Source organism: Aphelocoma coerulescens, assembly GCF_041296385.1.
Source record: "Aphelocoma coerulescens isolate FSJ_1873_10779 chromosome Z unlocalized genomic scaffold, UR_Acoe_1.0 ChrZ, whole genome shotgun sequence".
NCBI lineage: Eukaryota > Metazoa > Chordata > Aves > Passeriformes > Corvidae > Aphelocoma > Aphelocoma coerulescens.
This window is the reverse complement of record NW_027184085.1, coordinates 60,582,804-60,608,450: the sequence shown is the minus strand read 5'-3', so window position 1 is coordinate 60,608,450 and position 25,647 is coordinate 60,582,804. Positions and strand designations below refer to the sequence as shown.

Here is a 25,647-nt window from a genome sequence, read left to right as displayed (position 1 = left end):
TGGCAGGTCTTGCTGGGCTCTTCCCAAACCCGCAGTGAAGAGTTTTTCATATAGAGTCTGGCTTTTTCCTGCTCTGGGCAAATAAGGCTGTGTCCTTCTGTTTAGTAGTGACTTTGTGTTCCTTCCTGATGCTTCGCTGTGTGTTAGAAAACTTGTCTGATTTGAATGGATGGGAAACTACAGGTAAGGAAGAGAAGGGACAGAAACAAGGGCTTTGGTGGGGCTGGATCTAGGAGGGACACATCACTGAAGGGTGAAAGAAAAGTTTAACATCAGCTATCATAGGAAATAGGTATCAGAAGTGGAACTTGAACCTGAGGTTGCATAGGAAGTTTGAACTTAGAAGGTAAAGCTTGTGTAGAAATACACATTAGAAAAAGATTGAAGGGATATAGTAGAGAAAAATGAAACAGAATTGATTCAAACTGGGCCTGTGAGATGTAAGAATCTTTCTTTGATACTAAATGTATTTTGTAGAAATTCATTAACAAAATACCATTCTTTCTGAGGATTCTGTTATGCCTCAGCACTTGTGTGCCTCAAAACAGAAGAAATCCATTTAATGCATTTCACCCATAAGCCCCATAATTGATGCGTCTGTATAAATCATCAGGCATGCATATCCTTGCTTATAATATATTTGTCTCAGGCTTGAGGCCCAAGTGATTGCACTGTTGACCTGGTAAAACCCTAGCTGGTGTATTTAATTTTCTGAAACTCAGTGTCAGAAAATCATTGGCCTGTATTGTATTGTACACAATACCTTTGAACACTTCTTGGACAGGTACTGCTTTCAGCTTCTAAGTGAAGCTCAGACACCTTGGGGTCTTTGGCTTGTTAGGATTGGTTTTGGCTGGTTTTGTTGCTGGTTGTTGTTAAAGCTATATGTTTTCAGAGAGAAATTCATTATGACAGGTGGATTTCCTTCTGCCAGATTCATCACTGCATTAGATACTCTTTATCCCAGATGTGTACATTATGGCTTGCACAGTGACTACAAAGGTTGTGCCCTACTCATGTTTGTTTACAGAGTGCCATACTTGTTGCATTTCTCCATGGTTAAAGAAAACAAAGCTTATGAATTAAGAATGAGGTTTTAAAATACACAGACTTGAAGATGAGTATTAAAAAGGAGTGAAGAGCTTTGTTTAAGCCCTGCTATGTACACATAACTTCACATAAGTGTATACCTTTTGAATTTAATAATCCCTATAGTGCTTCCTTTTAGCAGAGCCTTCAGACACATATTCGTTCATTTGGAGTATGAACAGACTTTGAAAACAATTCTCCATGCTTCTTTAAAGAATTGTCTTTTCGGTTAAAAGTACAAGAGTTGGGTGTTTTCTTGCTTGGTCTTCATCTCTGTGAAGTCCAACTAAGTTAAAACAGATACACTGCTTTGAAGGTGTCCATCAAATGTAGTGAGGAATATTTCACTAGGAGACACTTCTAGCTTGCTGTGTGGCAGATTTGAACATTTCTAGGTAACACCTAGTTTAATTTCTGAGTGTGATTTAAGGTAGAACCCTTATGTGGATACTTAGTTTAGTATTTCACACATTTTCGCACACTCGCTGTCCTCTCAATGCTCACTGAGTTGCAGAACATTTTTTGTAGAGACTAAATGGATTGAATAAACTTACAACATCTCTGTAGCAAAAGCAGAAGTTTGTTGGGTTTTAATGTTTTGTAATTTTGGAAATTGCATCTATATAAATAATTACATTTTATTTACCTTAAATTAAAATCCTGAATTCTGTATATTAAAAAAAATAATAATTATGTAGATAATGTATTTTCCATTTGTTTTTTTCTTCTAGGAGTACAGAGAGAATCTGATTTGAGTTAGCAAAATAATGTGGTGATAAAGAGGATTTGTCTAATAAAATATTCTTGCACAGAATTATCCTAGTTTTTTTGTTATTCTTGGACCAAAACTTCTTTTGTGACATTTCTGTGCAGTGTTAAGTCACTTATTAAAAGTGCTTGTTCCATATCATTGCCTTAATTTTATGAAATATTTGAAAGTAGTTCTTCAATGTGCTTCCATTTGAAGAACAGAATTTTCAGTAAATTGAATCATAGTGTATTTTGATAAATTGTTGATTCTACATTGTAAAGCCATAGCTCAAGGATTTTTCCCCCCGTTTTTCTTCGTTTTGGCCTGTGCTTTTCTTCTGGGAGGTCCATCACTCTAAAGTTTGGGGAAGGTGAGAAAGAAAAGCTTGATTTTTGGAAAGCAATTTAAATGCTCTTTCTCAGGAGTGTCTCCTCCTTGCCCACTGTATGACAGGCAGCTGTTATTCAGGATAAGTCTATTATTTCTGAGTATTAAATTGAGAGTAATGTAAGGAAGAGCCTGCCATGTAAGGCAGTTTTAATTGCTTTTGCAATAGTTTGCAATCACCTATTGCAAAATAACTTATCAGGCTATAAAATACTTCTTAGTTTGAAAAGGATGTCTAAAAGCTAGTTTAAGAATGTTTCTATTTGTAAATAAGCGGCATAGCCTAAACTTTAAGTAGCAGCTTTCTGATTTGTTTAGGCAAAACCTGACAGATCTAAGTTGTAAGCATCAATATAAAATGTTTGATGTGTCTTGTGATTCAGGCCTCCTATTTGCTCTCAGTAGAATTAGGTAGTGGTGAATCTGTATAGAGTTTTTAACAATAAGCCTCCTTCCCACCACAAGCACACAATAAATTTAATTAGCAAAGAGGTTTTTATTGTTAGAAGTAAAGGGATAGCTGCCAGCCTGGTGAGTATTGCATTCCTTCAGTGAGCAGGTCTGTAAGTTCAGTTCACCATTGGGTTGACTTCATGGTTGCAAGACTGTAAAAATTATATTTGTTTGGGTTGTTAGTAGAAATGTCTTTTAAGATGTTTCTGGAGCTGAAATACATGCTCCACTGCTTCCTTGAAAAAATGTGATAGTGTGGACATATCTTTGTGTAGACATCACAGGAAAATTTGTTGACCAGCGACACTGTGAACATTGGTATGGATTTATTTGCTCAGAAGGAGGAGTAAATGAAGGTGGCAGTTACCTTCTGTCATTCTGTTTTTCCAGGAAAAAGTAGCAGAGTGTTAGGGAGGTTATTTTTTTGAAGTCTATTGAAGTGTGAGATCTGAAAAAGCTGGAATAAGGCTTAAAATTTTTCTCTCACCTTTTACACTGGTGTGCCTTCAAAAGAAGTAACCTCATGGTGTACACTGCTGTAAGTGAGGGGAAGCTCTGTTCCCTTTCTTAAATGTCCCCCCGCCCCCAACCCCTCAAAAACAAATGAATACAAAATAACTTGGTTGCAAGTAACATCTTAAGTGAAAAAAAAATCCTTTTGTGTTCTTCCTTACTCTTTTTGGTGCTGTTTCTTTTCATTTCTGAAATTAACTGTGCTAAACATGACATTTTATAATTTTTTAAACTAGGAAGAAAAGGAGGAAATTAATACAAGCAGGGATTAATTTAGACCAGCTGGTAGTCTGTGAGCCCTGACATTAGTGTGTAGATTCCTGCTTGACTTGGAGTCTCTGTAAGTTCTTCTCTAACTGTTCTCCTGTCTCTTGTTTGTTCCATGCTAAGCAGATGGCCCAGAAATTAGCCAAAAGCAGGAAGAAGGTGCAGTACAAACTCCATCAGCTTGATGTTATGCTTGTTCTTTTGTTTTCTGGGAGGGTTTTTTCCTTTCTTTTTATTTTCTGGTTTTATTTTCTGCATCCAGCAAGGTTTTTTCAGATTTATTTCTGAGCCACCATACAAGTTGACATATCTCAGAAATCAGTTGCCTGATTGGCCATTTTTTGTTGCTTATCATTAGCCATTTCATGTTAGAAATAGCATAAAGATTGGATTTATCAAATGGTTACAGGGAGTACCCAAAATGTGTATTAAAGAATCAAGACTGACGTGGCAAAGGTTTTAACTTTGTAAAATGATGGATTAAAATGAAGTGTGTTTTGGGGTTGGGGTTTTTTTTACTTTTTATTTTTAATCTTTCTGTAAGAGTGCTTTGTTTGACTCACGGAGGTGTCAAATTGCTGGATGCAAAAAAAAAAAGTTTATGTCTCTACATACAGTAATATACTGAGATTGACTCATCTTTGTAATAAGTTTTGTTTGTGGAGCTTTCAATTATCTTTTAACAAATGTAATTTTTAAAATATTACAAATGTTTGCTTTCTATTAACAAAATCCAACTTCTAAAGTGGGTTACTGCTTGAAAAGTATGTTGTCTTACTGTGAAGGTCTTCTCACCAGAACTGCATTATGAACAGCTCAAACAGTACCTCCTGTGGTACAGGTTTTCCTATTTGTCTTGGCAGCCACTGCTAGCCCGTATAGAAATTCCTCAGTCAAGAGATGCTGTTAGGCCTTTCTATGGCTTGTACAAAAACCTTCTTTGAAGTGGGATTCATAGTATGCAGAAAATGGTAGAATCATATTGCTTTTCAAGAAATCTTGATATAGTTCCTGTTGCAGTCAGGTATAATTTTACTGAATCAGGAAACATATCAGGCAAGCTTTTATGAGGTTAACTTTTTTTTCTAACAATACCCAATTCACTTTCACATATATGATATAGTTTCCACATCTCTGTGTTTATCTTTTGCTTCTGCAGTCTAATACTCTAGCCTGCATTGCTGTTCTGGTGACTGTGTCTTAGTGCACCCCTGTTCGTAAACTAACATCATTATTAGTAAGTATGTTACCTAATGTGTTAGTTTGACTCTAATCCATTTATTTGCAGGCTCCAGAAGGTGAATCTCAACCCATGACTGAAGTGGACCTCTTCATTTCTACACAGAGAATAAAAGTACTGAATGCAGACACACAGGTATAGACTCAGACACCTTTGTCAGCATTGTCGGGGTAGACTACTGGAATAGACTTTCACCTACATGTTAAAATTTGTTTCCAAAATATGCTGGCTCTTCTATTTCCCTCTAGTCAGAAATCCATGGTCAAGAACCATGTCATACAGGCAATTACTCTGGTATGTCTGGCTGTAGAAATAATTAGAATTTGTGAGTAAGATATTTGCGGTCAGCTCATGTCTTACGAGTCACGATGCATCAAGTATTGATTGTGCCCAAAGTAGCCCAAAATGTTTAGCTGCGATGATTTGTTCATAGTCCTCTACACATACATGCCCAGCATTTGCAGGTTCTGCAGCTGAGGTCTTTATGTGCTTTTCCACAGGAAAAAAAAACCCTGTAAAACTTTGTCTTATTTTGGGAAAGTGAAGCTCTTGACTTCTATTGGTATCTCCTTTCATGCATAACAAGTATTACAGACTTCACTTGAGAAAGCTCTTACAGCTATTTGTGTGTTCTGGTAATACTAGATGTGCAATAAGAACTTAGTTGAAGCAGCTGCTTATGTTGGTTTTCTTATTCCCCAGGAAACCATGATGGATCATCCCCTGCGGACCATTTCTTACATTGCTGATATAGGAAATATAGTTGTTTTGATGGCTCGTAGGCGAATGCCACGCTCCAACTCCCAGGATAATGTGGAAGCATCTCACCCCTCTCAAGACGGGAAGAGGCAGTACAAAATGATTTGTCATGTCTTTGAGTCTGAGGATGTAAGCAATTACATTGTCTTGTAATTTTCTAGGAGTGGAAAAATAAGCACATTTTGATAGGCCCAAAGTCCATTGTGAGTGGTCCTGTTTGCTTTTTAACTGCAACCAGTATTTCATCTAAGCAGAGGAACTTGCCTGCCGTTTATGTATTTGGACCTGACATGTCACAGGAAGTTGGTCTTTATAGAAAAGCGTACCATTTTCAAGCTTCTTGAGTGCCTTCCAGTAACAGTGATAGGAGGGTCCGGTTCCTGCAGGTTACAAATACCAGCTCAAATTCTGCATAAGAGAGGGAAAGTTTTATCAGAGGTGGTTTTTTTTGTAGGGGAGAGGATCAATCACTGATACATACCAGAAAGCTGATTTTTGTTTTTCAGGAAGTTTGTGTTGGGGGTGTAGTTGCTGTCATCATATCAAAAAGCCGGCAAAGAAAGTTGATAATTTCAGCAGTCGCAATATATGCTGAATAGAGACACAAATTACATGAATTTTAATATATGGTGCAGGTTACTAAGTTACCTTACACAGAACTTGATATCCTCTCTTCACAATCAATGTGCATAACTTGCTGATTTGATGCACTTTTTAAAGGTAACTTTCAATAACTGGAAAGTAAAATCAAACATATCAGATTGAAGTGGCTAGATACATAGTTTTCAGGATCATAGTCAAGTTAGCCCTAATAATCTGGGAACTAAAATACTCAAGAGAAGTAAGTGAAAATACCAGTTTCTTATAAAATAATCACGTCTTCCAACCTACAGCAAGGACTTCAAAATGAGAAGGTTATCTTGAATAGGGGCTGATTTTATGTAATGATTTTATTTTATGTAATCTGTTCTTAACCAATGTCTGAATACATTATCTGATTGCAGGTGAATACATGACCCCACTGTTGAAGTTAAAAAGTAAGGACAAGCACTGATAGAAGTACTCCTGTACCAAAACTGACAGAGTGTAAAAAGTTGTGGATTATTTCCACAAAATAACATGTAAACCTGTTTTGCAAAGACTTTTTAAGAATCTGGTGTGAAATAGAGTAGCCAATGTATTTTTTGCTTAATATGATTTGACATGCTGCCTGCTTTGAGGCTGCCATTCCTGTATTTCTAGTCACAAGTTTGGACACTGCTTGCTCTTTTACTGGTCAGTTGAAAAAACAAATATCAAACTGTCAGGTCCAGAGTCTGGGGCTTATTTTCCTTCACCATGGGGAGTTCTCACCCCCTTGCATGATCCATACTTCCTGGATCTATTTCCTAGGTGTTCCAGTTTGGACAAATGTGGAGGAGAATATCCTCTGATAGAAGGCAGGTTATAACCAGCCCTTCCCCACCAGGTTCAGGCAAAAAAAGAAATTTTCCTTGGAGGAAAGTGAAAGAAATAAAAACTATTTATTTAACAAACACACAGGAAAAGGATAATAATGCTAAATAATAAAACCTCTCACTGTGGAGAGAAACCTGGGAAAATTCAGAGTCCTTCTGTATATGTAGTCTCTCTCCTCCTCCTTGGAGCTGGGTCGTGGGCCCACCTCCGGGGCTTTGGTGGGAAATTCTCCTGATGTGTTCTGATGTTGAAACAGTCCAGAAGAGAAGAAGGGAAAAACAAACCAAAGTCCCAGGACAACAAAGACTCTCTGTCTCCCTCCAGAGAAAAGCAGCCGAAAGCTGGTGGAAAAGCAAGCAGGGCGCTTCCTCCACTCTTGCTGCTGCAGAACGCAGAGGAGTGTGTGTCTGTGTCCTTGAACAACTGCTTTGAAAAGTTCGCTCGGTTTTTTCTCTCTCCCCTCTCAGGCTCAGTTTAAAGGCACAGAAAGGCACAAAGTTAATTTCTGGGCATAGAGCAGCGATAGGGGATACACATCGTAAAGTCACCCCAAGACACTAGGCTGCTGTTAATACTTTGGCTAGCTAAAATCTGAGCTTTCCAATCTAAGTTTTGTTTGCATCAGCCGATATTGTGTCATATGTGAACCTCTCTATGCCTGTAGATCCAGTTGGGCTGTAAAATCCAATGTAGATCCAATAGATCTAAAATCCAATCCTGTAGATCCAATTAAAGCATTGCTCATTGATGGGGAAAATATGCTGAGAAACGGCAGATTGTATCAACTCTCCTTGGTCATGGGTGTATAGCTCACAGATAACTTGCAAAATTTATCTCAAATACCCAAATGACTAACGGTCAGAATGGAAGCATTGTAGCACCTTGTTAGCAGCAAGGAAATGGTAGCTTCAAAGATTTTGTACCTCCAGTGAAGAAATGCAGCCTGTTTATGTTATAAAACTTGTCTTTTCTTTTTCTGGGACAGCTGGGTACTTAACAAAATCTACACAGTAAGTGAGAGAGAAGCTGTAAGCCTGTGAGTGGGTGTTGGCCAGAATATGTCTCTGCTTGGATGAGTCTTTGTCCAAGGAGGACAGCACTAGATTTTCAACTGTATTTAGAGCAGTATCTTGTTGAACCTTAGTGATGTGTCCAAATGCTGGGTGTCTGAATGGGAGCTAATCTCTTCCTGGCGTGAAGATACATGTGTATGAATGTGAAGTCTGCATTCTTCACTTAGGTTACTGAGTTACGGAGGTGCAGCTTTCCCATTTTATTGCTGTCTTGTTCTTGCTGTCAAAATTGTATTGATCTGAGCTTTGGTTACATATTGCCAGTCTACATATCAGTCTTTTCAGCACCAGTAATCGTGCTGTTCTCATCAGCAGGTTTAATGCTGTTTTGAGCTGTTAAGATACAGTAAAATTTTTATTTCAGGGTTAGGAATCTTTCCTTTATTAGGGACCAAACTGGACTTTAAATATGGCCATCAGACTGCCTAAAATTACACCTGAGCAGCATTCATTCATTACCAGCACTCTGCCAGGTCTCCCTTGTCAGCTGTGGAGCTCTCCCTGTCTCTTCCCTGCCTTTGCCACAGCCAGCACTGTGTTTCGGTGCACATCATGGCCAACTCCTGTGCACTACATAGTGCTCACTGCACGAATTGCTCCACCTATACACAGCAGTACTCTGCACCATGCTCTGTTTTCCTCTCCTGCCCATTACCTGCCTGACCATGATTGCCATCTCAAAGGCAGGCATCCCTATGGCCTTGCTTGGCACACAGCTTTCCCCACGTCTGCCTGCTGCCCAGTTTCTCTCCCACAGCTGCAGAAGTAAAACAGCTCATGGTGGGCACACTGCAGTGTAGTGAGTGGTGAATTTGGTGGCTTTGGGTGCAGAGAGGACTATGGAAAACTGCAGGTCCAAGAGGGTGCCTACAAAGAATGAGTAGGAAAGAGGCAGAGAACTGGCAAGATCATGCAAGTTGAAAGGAGGGAAATAAGTGTAGGGGAGAGAGGCTGAAGGGGGTGGCAGGGTGAAAAAGGAGATGCAAATGACCATTTCCAGTTACTACAAGGGTTTGTGCTGGTCACTAGTTGCTGCCCTTTTCCTTTTTTGTCTGAGACTGTGATAAGAGTAGTCACTATCAGTGTGATGGTTCTAAAGGATGGTAAGAAAAGTCGGAAATACGCTTTTTACCCTTTCATTTTCACTGCTGGCTTGTCAGAGAATGGCATCTCCATAGAAGGGAGAACCATTTGGGAGCTGCATGTGTGGGAAGAATTGTAGGTGCAAGCCACAGTCACTGTAGTGGCTATACCTTCACACTTACATTAGCAGTTCTTACCTGTGAAAGGATGGCTTTCTCTCTCATATTTGTAATATATAATTGCTTACCGGCATAGATTCATGGCAGAGGTGAATGTGTTGACATTTTATGGGTCTTTTGAATTAATTTGTAAGGCACAAATATTTTTTTACACTGGATTGCGGTAACTTGTAGGTTCCATTGATGATCCATTTTACAGTGTTACTGTAACAGAAAGTGTCAGTGGGCATGATCATCAGAATGTTTCACTTTTTTCTTTTCTTTTCCCTTCTCTGGGAACTGCTATAGGCGCAGCTGATTGCACAGTCCATAGGTCAAGCATTTAGTGTGGCCTACCAAGAATTTCTGAGGGCAAATGGAATCAACCCAGAAGACCTTAGCCAGAAGGAATATAGCGACTTGCTTAATACCCAGGACATGTACAACGATGACCTGATTCACTTCTCCAAATCTGAAAATTGCAAAGATGTATGTCTCATTTTTTTTCCACAACAGTATTAAGCTGCTCTTTATCAGTTGCAGGCGTGTGTTGGCGGAAATCAAAAAAACATTAATACTTCCTATAAATCATTTTAGTTAGTCTAGAATATCCTTTCTAATAGGACACCCTGTCATCAGTTCTGTTTCAAAGGCAAACAGTGAACCCCAAATTTAACAGCCGCCAAGTGATTTACCATCTGTTTGTGTTCTTTTTACCAAACGATTTTCAGAGATGTTTGAAAGTGATCTTAAAGCAGATTAACAGATTAATACAATAAAAAAAAATTGCAGTAAACAATGTAAAATTTGTAGAGGCATGGGTATTTAGGAAAGTGACTGATTCTAGGTTTTAAATAATTCTGTGTGCCAGAAGGCTTTGCAGCTTGCTTAATAAAAATGAACCAGTGTGCAAATGGAACACACAGGTAATGGTTTTCCAGCCCACAGTCATAAACTCTTGCAATCTCTTCCTATTTAGCTTTGTCCACCAAAGCCCATGGCAACAGGCTTTCCTTCACTGCAACTTCTTCTGCTTATATACAGAAATGACATCTGAGGGGTGTTTTGTACCAAGTCTATATTGTGTAGTGTTGATCATTTAATGTTTGACTACAAATGAAAGGTAGTAAAACATGTACCCTATTTTTTTTTTTGCCTTTGAATTAGGAAGGCAGGTTGCAAATAAAGAGGGGTATGTTTGTTGGTTTTGTGAATGTTTGGAGGGGGGTGATATTAGTCAGTTCCATAGGTGTGAAAGAAACTATTTTTTTAAACAGTTTTTCTTATTACACAGGTTTACATTGAAAAGCAAAAGGGAGAAATCCTAGGTGTGGTGATTGTGGAGTCTGGCTGGGGATCCATTTTGCCTACGGTTATCATAGCCAACATGATGCATGGAGGACCGGCAGAGAAGTCTGGGAAGCTGAATATTGGGGACCAGATCATGTCAATCAATGGGACCAGCTTGGTTGGTTTGCCGCTCTCAACATGTCAGAGCATTATAAAGGTAGGGAAAATGTTTCTGGAAGCTACACATTTTTAAAGGGTGACATAATTGAAGAGCAGAAAGTAAAAAACTCTTAAGTAAACTCTTACCAAATCTTTGCATAGCACTTTCCATTTCATGATCTTAAAAATCAATGTGAGTTATGCTACACCAATTTTCTGACTCCACACAGGACGACAGAGAGAGCATTACTCAGGATTGTGTATTGATGTCTTTTGAATATCTCCAGAGAAGATACTCAAGCCTCTCTGAAAATCTGCTCCTATGCTCAGTCACCCTCACAGGAAAGAAATTCTTCCTCATGTTTAGGCGGAACTTCCTGCGTTCCAGCATTGGCCTTTTGCCTTTCATCCTATTGCTCTGCACCACAAAGAAGAGCCTGACTGTATCCTCTTGACATCCTCCCCGCAGATACCTGTATACATTGAGGAGTTCCCCTCTTCCCCTGTCAGTTGTCTCTTCTCGACACTGAACAGGGCCAGTTCCCTCAGCCTTCCACAGAACTGTGGCATTTTTTAGGTTGGAAAAGACCTCTAAGGTCATTGAGTCCAACTGTCAGCCTTTTCCTCATAAATGAAGTGCTCCAATCCCCTAATCATATTCTTAGCCCTTCACTGGACCTGCTTCCACCAGGAGCTCCGTGTATCTGTTGTCCTGAGGAGCCCAGAGCAGGACGCAGCACTACAGATGTGCCTCACCAGGGCTGAGTAGAGGGGCAGGATCACCTCCCTGAACCTGCTGGCAGTGCTTTTCCTAATGCACCCCAGGATATCATCAGCCTTCTTGGCTACAAGGGTGTGGCTGGCTCATGGACATCTTATGCTAAGGCCTGGGGTTATTCCTCCCCAGGTACAGGATCCTGCATTTGCCCTTGTTCAATTTCAGAAGGTTCCTCTCTGCACATCCCTCCTGCTTGCCAACGTCCCTCTGAAGGGCTGCACAGTGCTTGGGTATCGGCCACTCCTCCCAGCTTTGTGTCATCAGCAAACTTGCTCAGGAAGCATTCCATCTCTGATGATAAGTTAAGAAAGATTGGGCCCAGTATTGAACCTTGTGGGGGCACTGCTAGCTACATGTATCCACATAAACCTGTGCCCCTGCTCCCAACCCTCTGAGCTCTGCCATTCAGCCACTTCTTAATCCACCTCACCATCCACTTCCTGAGCTTGGCTGTGAGGTTATCATGAGAGACAACATCAAAAGTCTTGATGAAGTTTGGATTGACAACATCCAGTGCCATTCCAGAGTGCTATGCTATTTACTTGTGTAGACAAGGGCTCTGTGCACAACTTCACAAGGGAATATTTTGTTCAGAAAGAAGGTATTACCAGATACACACTTGAAATTTTATGTCACAAATGGAGGCACAGGTGCCTAATATTGTCACAGGCCATATTAGCTGTCAAATACCTCTTAGTATTTGGATGAAATAGAGCAAATGCTTTTTTTGTTTGTTTGTTTATACCTGTTCTTAAAGCTTTAAACTTTGGCTTAAAGAATACCCTCTATGGCATCTTTGTCCAAGTTATTTGAAAGTGTGGTGCTTCACTTGGATAAATGGGATATTTTAATTAGAAGAGCTTTCTTCTAGTTGTCAGAAAAGTATGTGACTGGGAAAAGTTTGCAGGTCATCTGGAACTGAACAGTGCCTGGGGCAGCTGTAGAGCATAAAGGAATAAGTATTTGAACATCAAAGTTTAAAGAACAGGAGGGATTTGTCACTAGAGAGTGTTTGAGACAAAGCTGTATGAAATTAGTTATTTTTTGAAATGGTCCTGCCTAGCTCTGCAGATCATCACATGCAGACACATAATGCAATGCTGGTGGTATATTATACAGACATTCTTCTCTGATTTTTAGGAATATACCTGTTAAATTTACTTATTCATTTAGGGAACTTTTTGGTAACAAGTTGTATTATGTAAATTTCTTTTTTCATTTTGTATTTTTTTAAATTGCAAAGTAAATTTTCCATTTACAAGGTAAATTTGCCAAGTAAAAAAAGTACAAAGTAAATTCTTTTTTTTTTCTTCATGGATTATCTCTTAATATTTGAACAAAAATTTTTATTGTAAAGACTTCCCATTCAGGCTTCCCAAAATGTTAATATTGTGTTCTGTTAATTAATAGATGCATGAGTCACTGAACCAGTCACTTTAGATTCAGTGAGTGGAAATGATAGCTTGTGTGACATACTGAAAATATGACAAGAACAGTCTTACATCTGTAAAGAAAGGAAGAAGAAAAAATCATATTAAATATCTTTGTGCCAGCATCATCTAAACAAAACTTCCTGCGAATTTAGGCTCTTTGTGATTGTTTCCTATCCTACATCATTTTTATTTCTAGAACTGTGAGAAGTTATACTCCTCTTATTCAGATGGAGTTTTTGTTGTGCTCATCAGTACTTTCTCAGTACAGAACCAACCAGCTTTGCTGTTTCCAGCTTCTGCAGACCTTTCTCTTCTTCACTGATATTTACCACAGTTTCCACACGAACTGCCAGCCTTTTTTCTTTTTGTCTTTCCAAAGAGAAGATAATCTGTATGTTTGCAGATCTTCATAACCTCACATCTGCAGTTATTCATATAGCACTTCTGGAAACAAGTATATATATATGACTGATCTAAGTGCAGATCATTAAATGTGGTAGAAATATCCCAGATTTCAGATTTCCCTAGCATGCTGGAAAGACTCCTATTAAAAGATGATAATGTTGTGTGGATAAACATATGTCACAAGCACTTCAAACAAGGTAACTCAATATTATGGATGTAATCTCTGCTCCTAATTTGCCATAAACCTTTTAAAAACTGACAGAGCTTGGAAGAAGCTTTCCACATGTTGTGGCTATTCCCTAATAGGATTATGCTACTTGCATCTTTTGCAGAAGCGTCTGGTGCTGGCTACTATCAGAAGCACACTCAGGAACTAGATAAACAAAGGTGGTCAAAATACACTTCTTTTGTTGTTGTTTCTGATCAGTTTATGTTACCAGTGTGCATACTACTGAAGATTAGCTATTTATGAAATAGATGCACTTTCTGTAAAATTAAAAAAATTTTTGTTAGGGACCACATTACTTTTTTTCCCCAAGGAATACGTATTACTAATTTGCACATTCATCAGGGAAATAAGAGCATGATGATACCAAGTCTGTTCAGGGCATGTACCCTGAGTGAATTCAGATGACTAAAGTTAGACACCTAAATTCCTCACAGAAATGGACATCCCCAGTACTCTGCATGACTTCTACCCTTCAGGAGTAGAACACTGAGGCAAAAGCCCCTTAGACTTTTCATCGTACCCACAGCGTAGTTCAGGTTGATAAATCCCTGTCCTCTACAAGTGTGTGTTGCTGTTGAGACCTGCCTACAGAAAGTGCATGGTCCTTGAGCATGTGAGATGCACTGCTAATTCCTCACCAGAGTAGAGGAGTCCGTAGTCATGGAAGAGGTGGACCTTCTTTCTCCTGAGAGCTGGAGTACAGGCAGTTGCCACAGCCATGAGCTTTGTCATCTTGTGTTCAGACGCCCATTCATTCTCTTGGAGCCACTTTGGAGAATGAGCCAAGCTGCGGTCAGCACTGTGTGGAAGTGAGGGCAGCTGTTTGCACCCAAAGTTGATTGCGTCCAATTTAAGGCACAGACAAGAAAACACACTTCCAGGTAGTTCATCCTGCCAGGATGCCAGTTTAATACGCAAGTCACTGCTGAATCTGGAGCTCAGCTCAACAGAATCGGCAGCAATAAACTGTATGTAGAGACTTCAGTGCATTATCTTAGCTATAGTAGGAATTATTTTCCAGAATTAATCATTGTGTCAGTGTCTGACACCTTGATTGCAGTGGGACCTAGATTTCAACTGTACATATAAAAGGAATTCAGAAGCAGATACTGAAATTGGCAGGTGTTTAATTAAGGGAGCTGGAAGTTGTATTTTTTAGAAAGTGTTTTGTTCTTTATGTGGATTTTATTTTTGTATGGACTTACGGCTAATACTTTGTGTGAATGAGACATTTCAAAAATCTTTCTTAACAATCTCCAAGAGCCCTGAATACCTGAAGTTGTACAAGGGGTCATATTACATTTATTTGTAGTTTATTACATTTTTGTTTTCACTGAGCCATATGAACACAATCTCTGAGTCTGGCAGTGATGCCTGTAGCTAGTCTAGATCAACATATTGGTTCAAAGTAGAGCAGGCTTCTTAGGGCTGTGCCCACTAGGATTTACATAACTCCAAGGCTGGACACTCCACAGCCTCTTTGGGCAATATACCACCCTGACAGTAACAACAAATTTTTCTCCTTCAGCTTTGTTCTGGTAGCAAGCAGTTTATGGTGAGTGTGATCTAGAAAAGAGGAAGAGTACTTGGAATGTATCAAGCTCTGTTTTGGGGTAGATGATGAAATGATGAGCTTATGGGATAGGATAAAAGGGCAGACTGGTAATGGTGACACCTGTGGGTGTGTGCTACAGGATGCCTGCTCAAGAGGTGGATGAGGCCTTCTACAGGCAGCTTGAAGCAGCCTCAAAGTCACAGGCCCTGGTTCTTGTGCGGGACTTTAACTACCCTGACATCTTCTGGAGAACCTACACAGCAAAGCACAAGCAATCCATGATGCTCCTGGAAAGCACTGATGACAACTTCCAGTCACAGATGGTGGAGGATCCCACAGGGAATGGGTGTGCTACTTGACCTCATCCTAACAAACGGGAAAGGCTGAGGTGTCAAGACTGGGGCCAGCCTGTGAGCAAGTAAGATTGCAACCATGGGCTTCAGGAGAGCTAATTTTAGCCCCTTTAGCGATCTTGACAGAATCCCATAGGAAGAGGTCCTGCAGGGAATGTTGATATTCAAGGATTACTTCCTCCAGGCTCAAGAACAATGCATCCCAATGAGCAAGAAGTCGGACAAAGGGGTCAAGAGACCTGCATGGATGAATGAAGAACTCCTGTCATTACTAAAGCATAAGCAGGAGATATGCAGAAGAGGGAAGCAGGGTCAGGCTTCTTGGAATTAATATACGGAAGTTGTCAGAGTAAGGAGAGATGAGACAAGGAAGGCCAAGGCTCATTTGGAATTAAATCTGACCAAGTATGTCAAGGAAAACAAGACGGGCTTCTTCAGATACATCAATAAGAAAAGGAAAACAAAGGATAATGTGGACCTTTTACTAAATGGAGGGGGCACCCTGGTAACAGAGGACACAGATGAGGCAGAGTTACTGAGCACTGCCTTTGGATTGGTGTTCCCTGTCAAGACCAGTCCTCAGGAATCTCTGATCAGGGAGATCATGGTAAAGGAATGTTGGAAGGAATATCTTCCCTTTATCCAAGAGGATAGGGTTAGAGAACACCTAGGTAAACTCAAAATCCACGTGTCCATTTGCCCTGATACGATGCATCTATAAGTGCTGAGAGAGCTGGCAGACACCACTGTAAAGGTCCTGGCCATCATCTTTGAAAGGTCATTGCAATCTGGGGATGTGCCTGAGGACTGGAGAAAGCAAATGTCACCCTGGTCTTCAAAAAGGGCAGGAAAGAGAACCAGAGAACTACTGTCCAGTCAGCCTCACCTCAATCCCTGGAAAGGTGATGGGACACCTCATTCTGGAGGCAATCTCTATCCACATGAATGACAGTAAGGTGATCAGCAGTAGTCAGCATGGATTCACTAATGACTATACTCATTGCTTTCTACCATAGAACAACCACCTGGATGGATGAGGAGAGAGCAGTGGATGTTGTCTAACTCGACTTCTGCAAGGTTTTCCACACTGTCTCTCACAACATCCTCATAGGCAAACTTAGGGAGTGTGGACTGGGTTAGTGGGCAGTGAGGTGGATTGAGAACTGGTGAATGGCAGATCCCAGAAGGTCATAATCAGTGGCACAGGATCAGGCTGGAGGCCTGTAGCTAGCAGTGTCCCCCCAAGGTTCAATACTGGTCCCGTATTTTTTAACTTACTCATCAATGTCTTCGATGAAGGGGCAGATGCCTCCTCAGCAAGTTCACTGATTTCTCCAAGCTGGGAGGAGTGGCCGATACTCAAGTGCTGTGCAGCCCTTCAGAGGGACCTCAACAGGCCGGAGAGATGGGCAGAGAGGAACCTTCTGAAATTCAGCACGGGCAAATGCAGGATCCTGCACCCGGGGAGGAACAACTCCATGCACCAGCACAGGCTGGGTGACCTGTTGGAAAGCAGCTCTGTGGAGAAGGACCTGGGGATCCTGGTGGACAACAATCTATTCATGAACCATCAGTGTGTCCTTGTGGCCAAGAAGGCCAATGGTATCCTGGGGTGCATTAGGAAGAACGTTGCCAGCAGCTCGAGGGAGGTGATCCTGCCCCTCTGCTCAGCCCTGGTGAGGCATATCTGGAGTGCTGTGTCCAGCTCTGGGCTCCTCAGTACAAGTGGGACATGGAGCTCCTGGAGCAACTGGGTCCTGTGGAGCACTACAAAGATGATTTAGGGACTGGAGCATCTCCTTATGAGAAAAGAAGGCTGGGAGTTGGGCCCATTAAGCCTCAGGAAGAGACAGATGAGAGGGGCCTTATCAGTGTCTGCAGGTACCTGAAGGGAGGGTGCCAAGAGGATGGACTAGGCTCTTCTTGGTGGTGCTGAGCAATAGGACAAGAGGCAAAGGGCAGAAACTGATGCAGAGGAAGTTCCATGAGAACATAAAGGAATAACTTGTGTAGGGGACCATGCACTGGCACAGATTGCCCAGAGATGGTGTAGAGTCTCCCTCATGGGAAATATTCAGGAACCATCTGGACACAGTCCTGTGCAATGTGCTCTGGGATGATCCTGCTTGATCAGGGAGGTTGGACCAGATGACCCAGAGTGGTTCTTTCCAACCCGACCCATCTTGTGATTCTATGAATAATGGCAATTATGAGCGCTGCTTATACAAGGATGACACAAGCAGGACCTGCTGTTTGCTTGACAGAATTTAATCTATTTCATTAGGGAAGCAACTTGTTTGTAATGATCTTAGCTACTTATTTAAAAGTCATTGACTTTTTTGGTGAGCTGCACAGACCTGTTCAATATTCCTTTTATGCATGATTTCTGTTATCAAATGAAGAAACTGCCAACAGGCATCTAGTTTTCCTAAAACAACTATGCCAGCTTTTTGGCAAGAAAAATTTGATGTTTTATCATTCATTTCACTGAATATTCTGATACTTGTGTCTGGCATTCAGTGATCACATTCTGGTACAATGCTTACAAAGATCTATTTATTTAGTGTCGTTCCCATGTCAGTGTTTTAACACTTGTTTTTTTCTGGCTTACGTTAAGTGTTTAGCTCTCAATTTGTTTTTTTTTCTTCAGGGTTTGAAAAACCAGGCCCGGGTTAAACTGAACATAGTTAGATGTCCTCCAGTAACCACAGTCTTGATCAGAAGACCAGACCTCAGATACCAGTTGGGCTTCAGTGTGCAGAATGGGATTGTAAGTAGCTTCCACACTTTCTGATCAAGCTTTAACATACATGAAACTTCCTCTCCATTCGTGGCTAAGTTTCAGTGTGAGAAGAGGGAAGCTACTATTTTCTCCCTTACAGCAAGCAGGATTTTGCATTTGTTAAGTCTAAGATACAAAAGCTGGGTTAATAAGAGTTACTCTTTGTCTTTGGCTCTACTTACTTCACAACTTTAAAGTCATCCAGAGGAACAAAAAAGTTATTTCAGCTTAAAAAAACAAAAATGGGTGGAAGAGTCTGCTTTCAGCATGCATCATACATGTCTTTAACAAAGCCATTGCATGATCTCAAAAGAAAAAGCCTGTTCTTGATCCTTTTTGTTGTAAGGCATCTGCCTAATGAACATCATTAAATTGAGGTTCTTCATACACTCATAAATTTCCAAACTATAAGACATGTAATGTAAAAAAAACAAACAGCCTTTTCTGAAAGTTTGTTCTGCTCTTGGAAGAGAATATCCATTAGTTACTTGTCACTAACAAATTTTGCTTTGAGTCAGCCTCTTAGAATTTGTTGCAAGTCTCTGTGTTTAAATGTTGACTCATAGCTTGCAGGCAAAAATGGGTAATCAAAAGTCTCTGTTTCTTATCCAGCCTGTGATAAACTTGTGCTTTCCCTTCCAGATCTGTAGCCTTATGAGAGGAGGCATAGCAGAGCGAGGAGGTGTGCGTGTTGGCCATCGGATCATTGAAATCAATGGGCAGAGCGTTGTAGCAACACCGCATGAGAAAATTGTTCACATCCTCTCAAATGCTGTTGGTGAGGTAAGAACCAGCAATGTGTCTAGGCAGTATAGCACAGTTCATTGCTGTTACCAGTAACAACCAGTGAAAACCAGTAATGAGCAGTGTCCTTCAAGGGACCGTACTGGGACCAGTACTCTGTCATGTCTTTGTCAGTGACGTAGACAGGGATTGAGTTGCACTCTCAGCAAGTTTGAAGGTGACATCAAGATCAGCAATGCTTAAGGAAAGGGATGCCATTAGAGGGATCTGAACAGGCTAGAAAAGTGGCCCATGTAACCCTTGTGAAGATCAACAAGACCAAGTGCAAGTTCCTGCATCTGAGTCTGGGCAATCTCCAGCATCAGTAGTGGGATTGAGAACAGCCCTGCAGAGAGGAACTTGGTGGAAGGAAAGTTGGACATGAGCCAGGAATGGGCACTTGCAGCCCAAAAAGCCAGATGTATCCTGGGCTGCTTCAAAAACAGTGTGGCTAGCAGGGGCAAGGGAGGTGATTTTCCCTTTGTATTCTGCTCTTGTGAGGCCCCACCTGGAGTGCTGTGTACAGTTCTAGGGTCCTCAACATAAGGCATGAACCTGCTTGAGCAGATAGAGATGGAGGCCATGAAGAGGGTCAGAGGGCTGGAGCACCTCTCCTGTGAGAAAAGGCTGAGAGAGCTTTGGTTGTTCAGCCTGGAGAAGAGAAGGCTCCAGGGAGACCTCACAGCAGCCTTTGAATGTCTAAGGGGGCTTCTAAGAAAAATGGAGAGATTTTTACCAAGGTCTCCAGTGCAGAACAATAGGAAATGGTTTCAAAGTGAAAGAGGGTAGATTTAGATCAGGCATAGGAAGAAATCCTTCACTATATGGTTGGTGAGCCACTGGCACAGGTTGACCAGAGTACCTGTGGATGCCTCATCCCTGGAAGTGTTCAAGGCCAGGTTGGATGGGGCTCTGAACAACCTGGTCTAGTGAAAAATGTCAATAGCTGCAACAAGGCAGTTTGGACTAGATGATCTTCAAAGGTTCATTCCCTTTCAAACTGTTCCATAATTCTGTGGTTCTACATCTCTTGGTCTGTTGCTAATTAAATCCAAAAAGCTGAAGTGAGAGCAAGCCTGCACACTATTTCTTTCATTATTTGTCCCATAGTTCTATGCTTTAGAAGAACCCTACCCGGAGAATATGAAGTGTTCACAATTTTAGATGGTTCATCAATACTAAACATATTATTTCATAAAATCATCACCTACAATACTATAATAAGGGTATGAAAACTCTGTTTTACCTTTTTTTTGCCTTGTATGGCCTTATCTGTGTCCTTCACATGAGGTATGCATGTTTAGGAACATGATTAACTTGGCTTATTTCCTCTAGATTCACATGAAGACTATGCCAGCTGCCATGTACAGACTGTTGACTGCACAAGAGCAACCAGTTTACATCTGAAGCCGACACCTCACTGCCACAGTGTGCATGGAAGATGTTTTTCCTCATTAGTGCTTGTCTCTAGTGCTGCATTTCTGTGTCTGCAGAGACATTTCTTTCTCTCTCCCCACTTCACAGACACAAATACACTGTTGCTCTCTCCTCCATCCCTTTTTCCTCCCCTTCCCACAATTTTCCTGCATTTTAGTAAAGGGCAAAATATATCTATGGAACTATTTTGGCTGCATCTTTTTACAAGTGAAACTTCATACAGCTCCACATGTAAAAAAGGTAAACAACAGCAGCATAGTTTATAGCAGTATTCACAGATGGCTCTATTTCATGCTACATAATTTTATTTTTGTGGCTATAATTTTACAAACTGAGTAAATTAAATGTTGCTGAATGAAAGATGTCTTTACCAAACAGATAGAAGTATAGGGTACAAAGTGTTCTCTTGGATATCCTGCATGTGACTTCGCTTTTCTTGCCCTATTTTCCCACAGGCACTAAGCTTAGTACTAAAGGTTTGTGTCTGTGGGGAAAGTAGAATACCAAAAGGATTGGTTTTGCCCTCAGGAAAAATCACCTGCTTCTAGATACTCAGTAAATGCTGCTGTTGTAAAATGAATTGTCCAAATTCATACCTTTTAATTCCCCTCTGTCATCAGTTCTTCATGACAGTAGAACCCCAAAAAATACTCCATGAGTTCCTGAAACATATTATACTTGCATTACTTACACTAAGAAATTTGGGAGGCATTTTTTACAGCTGCCTCCCTCTCTCTGGCCCCAGGTTTCTATCTCCTGGTTTTCTTCTGCTTTGTCTTTTATAGTCCCTTCCCGATTTTAGAAGTTAAAGAAGTGGGGGGGGAGGATCTTTAAAAATCCACAATACAAATAGTGAGGGGATTTGCTGAATAGCTACACTTTTTCTAGGCTCTTAATTCTGATTTTGGTGCACATAGCCATGTGTGCCAGTGTATATAGACATTTTTTAAATTGTGCTTCCTATTTATGAAGTTTGAATATAAGAGATCTGCAGACTGTTCTAAGTAATTTTGTTCTCTGAGCCAGTTTTAACATACATTTTTGTCCAAAGACCTGTCTAATTTTATTGACTTCCTCTTTAGTTCATGATATAGGTAACTGTGGAAAGGACGAGGCAAGAATACACTTATTTATTTTGTTATATAATTTAGCTTGTGATTTTTTTCCCATATGTATGGCACTTACAAGAGATTTGTGTGTACTATATGCACTTGTATGAAGATGATAAGCTGTAGGGATGTATGAAATCTTGTATTTGATTAGCTCTAAGTTGCATGCTAGAGACAAAAGGGGAAAAGGGGGCTGGGTTGGGTTCTTTGGTTTTTTTAAGAGGGTTCAAAATAAAAAAGCAGCAGTGGCTTTTCTTCCTAGTGAGAGAATTCTACATTCTCTGTAGTTGCTTTTTTTCAGGACTGTATACTGGTGTTTATAATGAAGTTGAAACATGCGTTTAGTCCAGGCTAGCATGTTGATTTCTTTTAAAGAAACAGTTTGTGCTGTGTTTTACTATGATGGAAAGTCTCAGTACATGAAAACAAGAGCAGACAACACACAGCCACACACCACTTCTGCTTTGCAAATGCGGTGTTGTTCATGGTCACTTGTTTCTCACTTGTTGTGACGTAAGCTGTGCAATGTAAGCGTTGCTTGCAGTCCAGTGATGATCCTAGACATTGCTACGGGGATTCATGGAAGTGGGTGTGTGCATGTGTACTTGCTGCAAACACTGCTGAGAACCACTGAGCACTCTTGTCAGAGGTCCATTTTTTAGCTTTCTAAAATTGTGTATAACCACAGCCTGATCAGAGTTAGAGAATAAACTCTATTTCTCTGGGAAGGAGATGTTTAAGGGACACAATGAAGTGGCACATAAACTGTTGTAGTAAGGGGATATGTTTCAGTGTTGAAATTAATGTACAATGACTTGATTTTACTGCTTTTCTTGTTGTTATATAACTTAAACCAAGGCTCCAGAATAGCAGATTGCACAAGAGAATGGTGTTAGTATTCCAGGTTAGTACTTAACTCTGTGGCCTGACTGATGCAAGATGATAATTAATGGCTTGTGAGTATATTGTTTAACTGTAGACACCTGGTTTATGGTAATTTGAACCTTTTTTTTCTAGAACTTTCCATATATATAGTAATAAATGTAAATATGGTATATAACCATGTACAATTTAGAAGATTATATACAGTGCAGCCTTTCCATACATTGCCTGAGGAAACTTAGTGAACTCTTGAAGACACAGTTATCCTGGTTCCTGCTGTGTGTATGCCCTCCACTTTACTTCTTTCTATGGTTCTGTCTAGCCCATGTGGTGAAGTCTTTAACTCACTTCACTGGGAAATGATGAAGATCTGAAAATGCAAATATATTTAGAGAAGAAATGACTGTTTCTTTGGAAATCTTGCAGCCAGGAGTCTGTGAAGTTACTGTTCATCCTAAACAGGTGCTTAACATTAGGCAAAGGAATGCTTGCAGGACCAGAGTTTAGCTAACATCTCATTTTTCCAATTACAGTATGTGCATAAGATTTCTAAACTGAGAGGTCCATAGTGTGTGCACACTTCTGAGAACAGTCTTGTAAACAATCCCATTTTACTCTGTAAATAGAAAGAGTTTCAGGAAAATGAAACTCAAAAGGGAAAGCTGGCTGTTCTCTAGACTGTTGCAGCAGTTTGATAGATCAGATATGGGGATTTTTAACAGATGCAAAGGAACATTCCTTCAAAGGTTTACATTCCTTCTTCAGTGACAGACCTGAATTCTTTTTCTTTCATCCTTGCTGCTTCATACAGTCTAATTAACTCTTCAGTGTTTACATTAAGGATGAAGCATCCCTTGTATTTTTTTATTTTTGAGAAGTTTCACATTTGTGTTGAATCTTGTTTGAGTCTCAGTTTGGATTTCCAAGTTTGCTAGCTTTCCTTCTTTTCTAAAAGAAATGTATTTCTCCAGACAGCAACATGGTTGAGATCTCTTGTACATATTTAGCGCCGTACCTAGACTATGAAGTTGTACTATTGTTCTGTAAAGAGGATGAATAGAAATTATTGTAAAGCGTTGGGAAAAGCATAGTATTGTATTTGTAACAATATTGTTCTTTGTAAACATTTAATGATCTCTATATATAAATATAAATATATATATATAAATATATGTGAGCCTGGAATGTTGATATTGCACATCTACTGAATGTAATTACTCTGATGTTTTCTGCCACAGGTCTCTGACCTCTCTAATGAAGCTGTGCTGGTTTGATCTGGGGGAGAGACAGGGGGGAGAAGAGTGGGCTTTTTGCTTTGGATGGGACAGGGTAGGGGGTTTCTGGCCAGTTATTTTGTTGTGATGTATTTACTGTGCTACATTCCTTTATTTAACAGAGCGCTAATGTCTGTAAGATTTGCAACAATAAACTACAAAACAAAAATACCTCAGACAAGGCTGCGAATTTGCTCATACTGACCTAGAGGCTGACTTGCCAATGCTGAATATATAATTGGAAGGTGTCTGAAGTTCTTTTTTGCAACTTAGTCTGGAATAATTCTGTGTTTCTGCAGGTGTGAAGCAATGCTGTTGACTTCATTTTTAAAAGAGCATTCTTTTCAGACAATACATGACACTAGTGCTCCTAAACAAAGCTGATTCCTAATCAAAGTGGCATCCCAGTTTTTACTGTGTGAAATGCCACTATGATTGTGACAGAAGTACTATTTCATTGACTGAATAACTTTAAATAGGATTTTTTCATAAATGGGGCTTTGATGAAAATTCTTCACACTTAGAGTAATTTCTGAAATCACTGTTTTCCTTCAAATGTCATCAGCATGATTTATTATTAAAGACCTAATACCATTTGAATAAATAAAAAGTAGAATTGTAATGCATCTGTCCTTAGAATTAATCCTGGAACTGCCTGTGCTAACGTTAAAAGTATTCGTATAATGAGAGATTATGAAGAATATGGTTGTTTTTCAAAGTCAACCAAAAAAAAAGTCATCAAGGGAGTGTTTCTTCTGGTGAGGCTTCATAGGATTTTCTGTGCCTCATAGGTTGTCATGAGTACTTTGAAACTACAGAAATGACATACTAAATATACACCACAGCTGATTCAGAAGCCATTTAGTAGCTCTTCTTAACATGAAGTACAAACACCGTCAACATGAGAGAATGAAGTCTTTCACCTTATTTGCCTAAATGATAGACTGAAGAAATCACTAAGTCCCTGGAAAAGGGTGCAGCAGACAGGCTGAGCTTGTTTTCTGTGTTTCCCTGTGTGCCACCCTCCATCCTCCTGTTTCTTCTTAACGTTTGCTGTACATACCAATTTCTGTGTTACAAACTTTTCTGCATTTCAGTGGATAAACATAAGCCTTTACTTTAGCAGCACAGGTAATTTCACAGATTTGCTGTATTCACAGGGGACATGTTTCTTGCCCTCACCTTCAGGGTTTTAATAGTTTGGATCCACACAGAGGATAAGCAGAAACTGCCCACCCACCCCCCTCCTCCCCGCAGAGTTCCAGCACCCTGTAGTGCCTTGCAGGCTCAGGAAGTGATGCTGGTGACCTGTGGGGCCTGGCAGTGTCAGTGACAGGGCTGGGACTGTAATTTAAATAAATGTTCAGTACAGAAGCATATGGAGCAATCCTGACCTAAAATCATGGTATGTGAAGAGTCCATGTGATCCATGTGCCTGTTACCTGAGGAGGAGCAGGCCTCTGCTGTGCTGCTTTGTGCTGCTTCTGCATCTGGACCTCCAGGGATGTCCCTTAGCCACAGGATAAATTCAGATGGTTGATTATAAGAAAGGAGCCTGCAGGCAGCCCCAGTGGTACTCAAAATGGCAAATACCACCCAGCAGTACCTGTGTGTCCATGCCTTTGTCTAGAACTGCAGCAGTAAGGTCCCATGTGAACATCCCTTTTGTTTGACGGTAGAAGTGATGAATAGAGCTGTTTTCTAAGAAAATTTTTAATTAGTTCAAATTACCTAAATGGGGTAAAATGGATGGGATCTGCCTCACTTCTTGTGCCCTGCTTGATGCTGCACAGTCTGGGGTTCCCAGCATCTGAAGGAACATAGAATTAGCTATACTAGCTTCTTTCTTCATAGCACCTGTTCTAATAAACAGCATTTTAAATGGGTCTATACACAGAGTGCCGTTCTTCCTGGGATGGTAACAAGCCAGCACCTCCTGCTGCAAAA

The 25,647-nt window shown here is 40.3% G+C and overlaps 1 protein-coding gene across 2 annotated transcripts in view; it reads left to right on the top strand.

Annotated features, from left to right (window-relative positions):
• Positions 1–24,369, top strand: part of APBA1 (amyloid beta precursor protein binding family A member 1) — an 88,960-nt gene extending 64,591 nt beyond the window's left edge. Inside the window, exons 6-13 of one of the 2 annotated variants that reach the window (XM_069001295.1) lie at positions 3,587–3,619; positions 4,749–4,835; positions 5,403–5,588; positions 9,541–9,720; positions 10,526–10,738; positions 18,084–18,203; positions 18,858–18,998; positions 20,334–24,369. In XM_069001295.1, the coding sequence (XP_068857396.1) occupies positions 3,587–3,619; positions 4,749–4,835; positions 5,403–5,588; positions 9,541–9,720; positions 10,526–10,738; positions 18,084–18,203; positions 18,858–18,998; positions 20,334–20,405 (1,032 nt within the window). In that variant the 3' untranslated portion in view covers positions 20,406–24,369. The remainder of the gene's footprint in view (positions 1–3,586; positions 3,620–4,748; positions 4,836–5,402; positions 5,589–9,540; positions 9,721–10,525; positions 10,739–18,083; positions 18,204–18,857; positions 18,999–20,333) is intronic. The other variant, XM_069001296.1, reaches the window with a different exon arrangement.
• Positions 24,370–25,647: the final 1,278 nt, after the last annotated feature.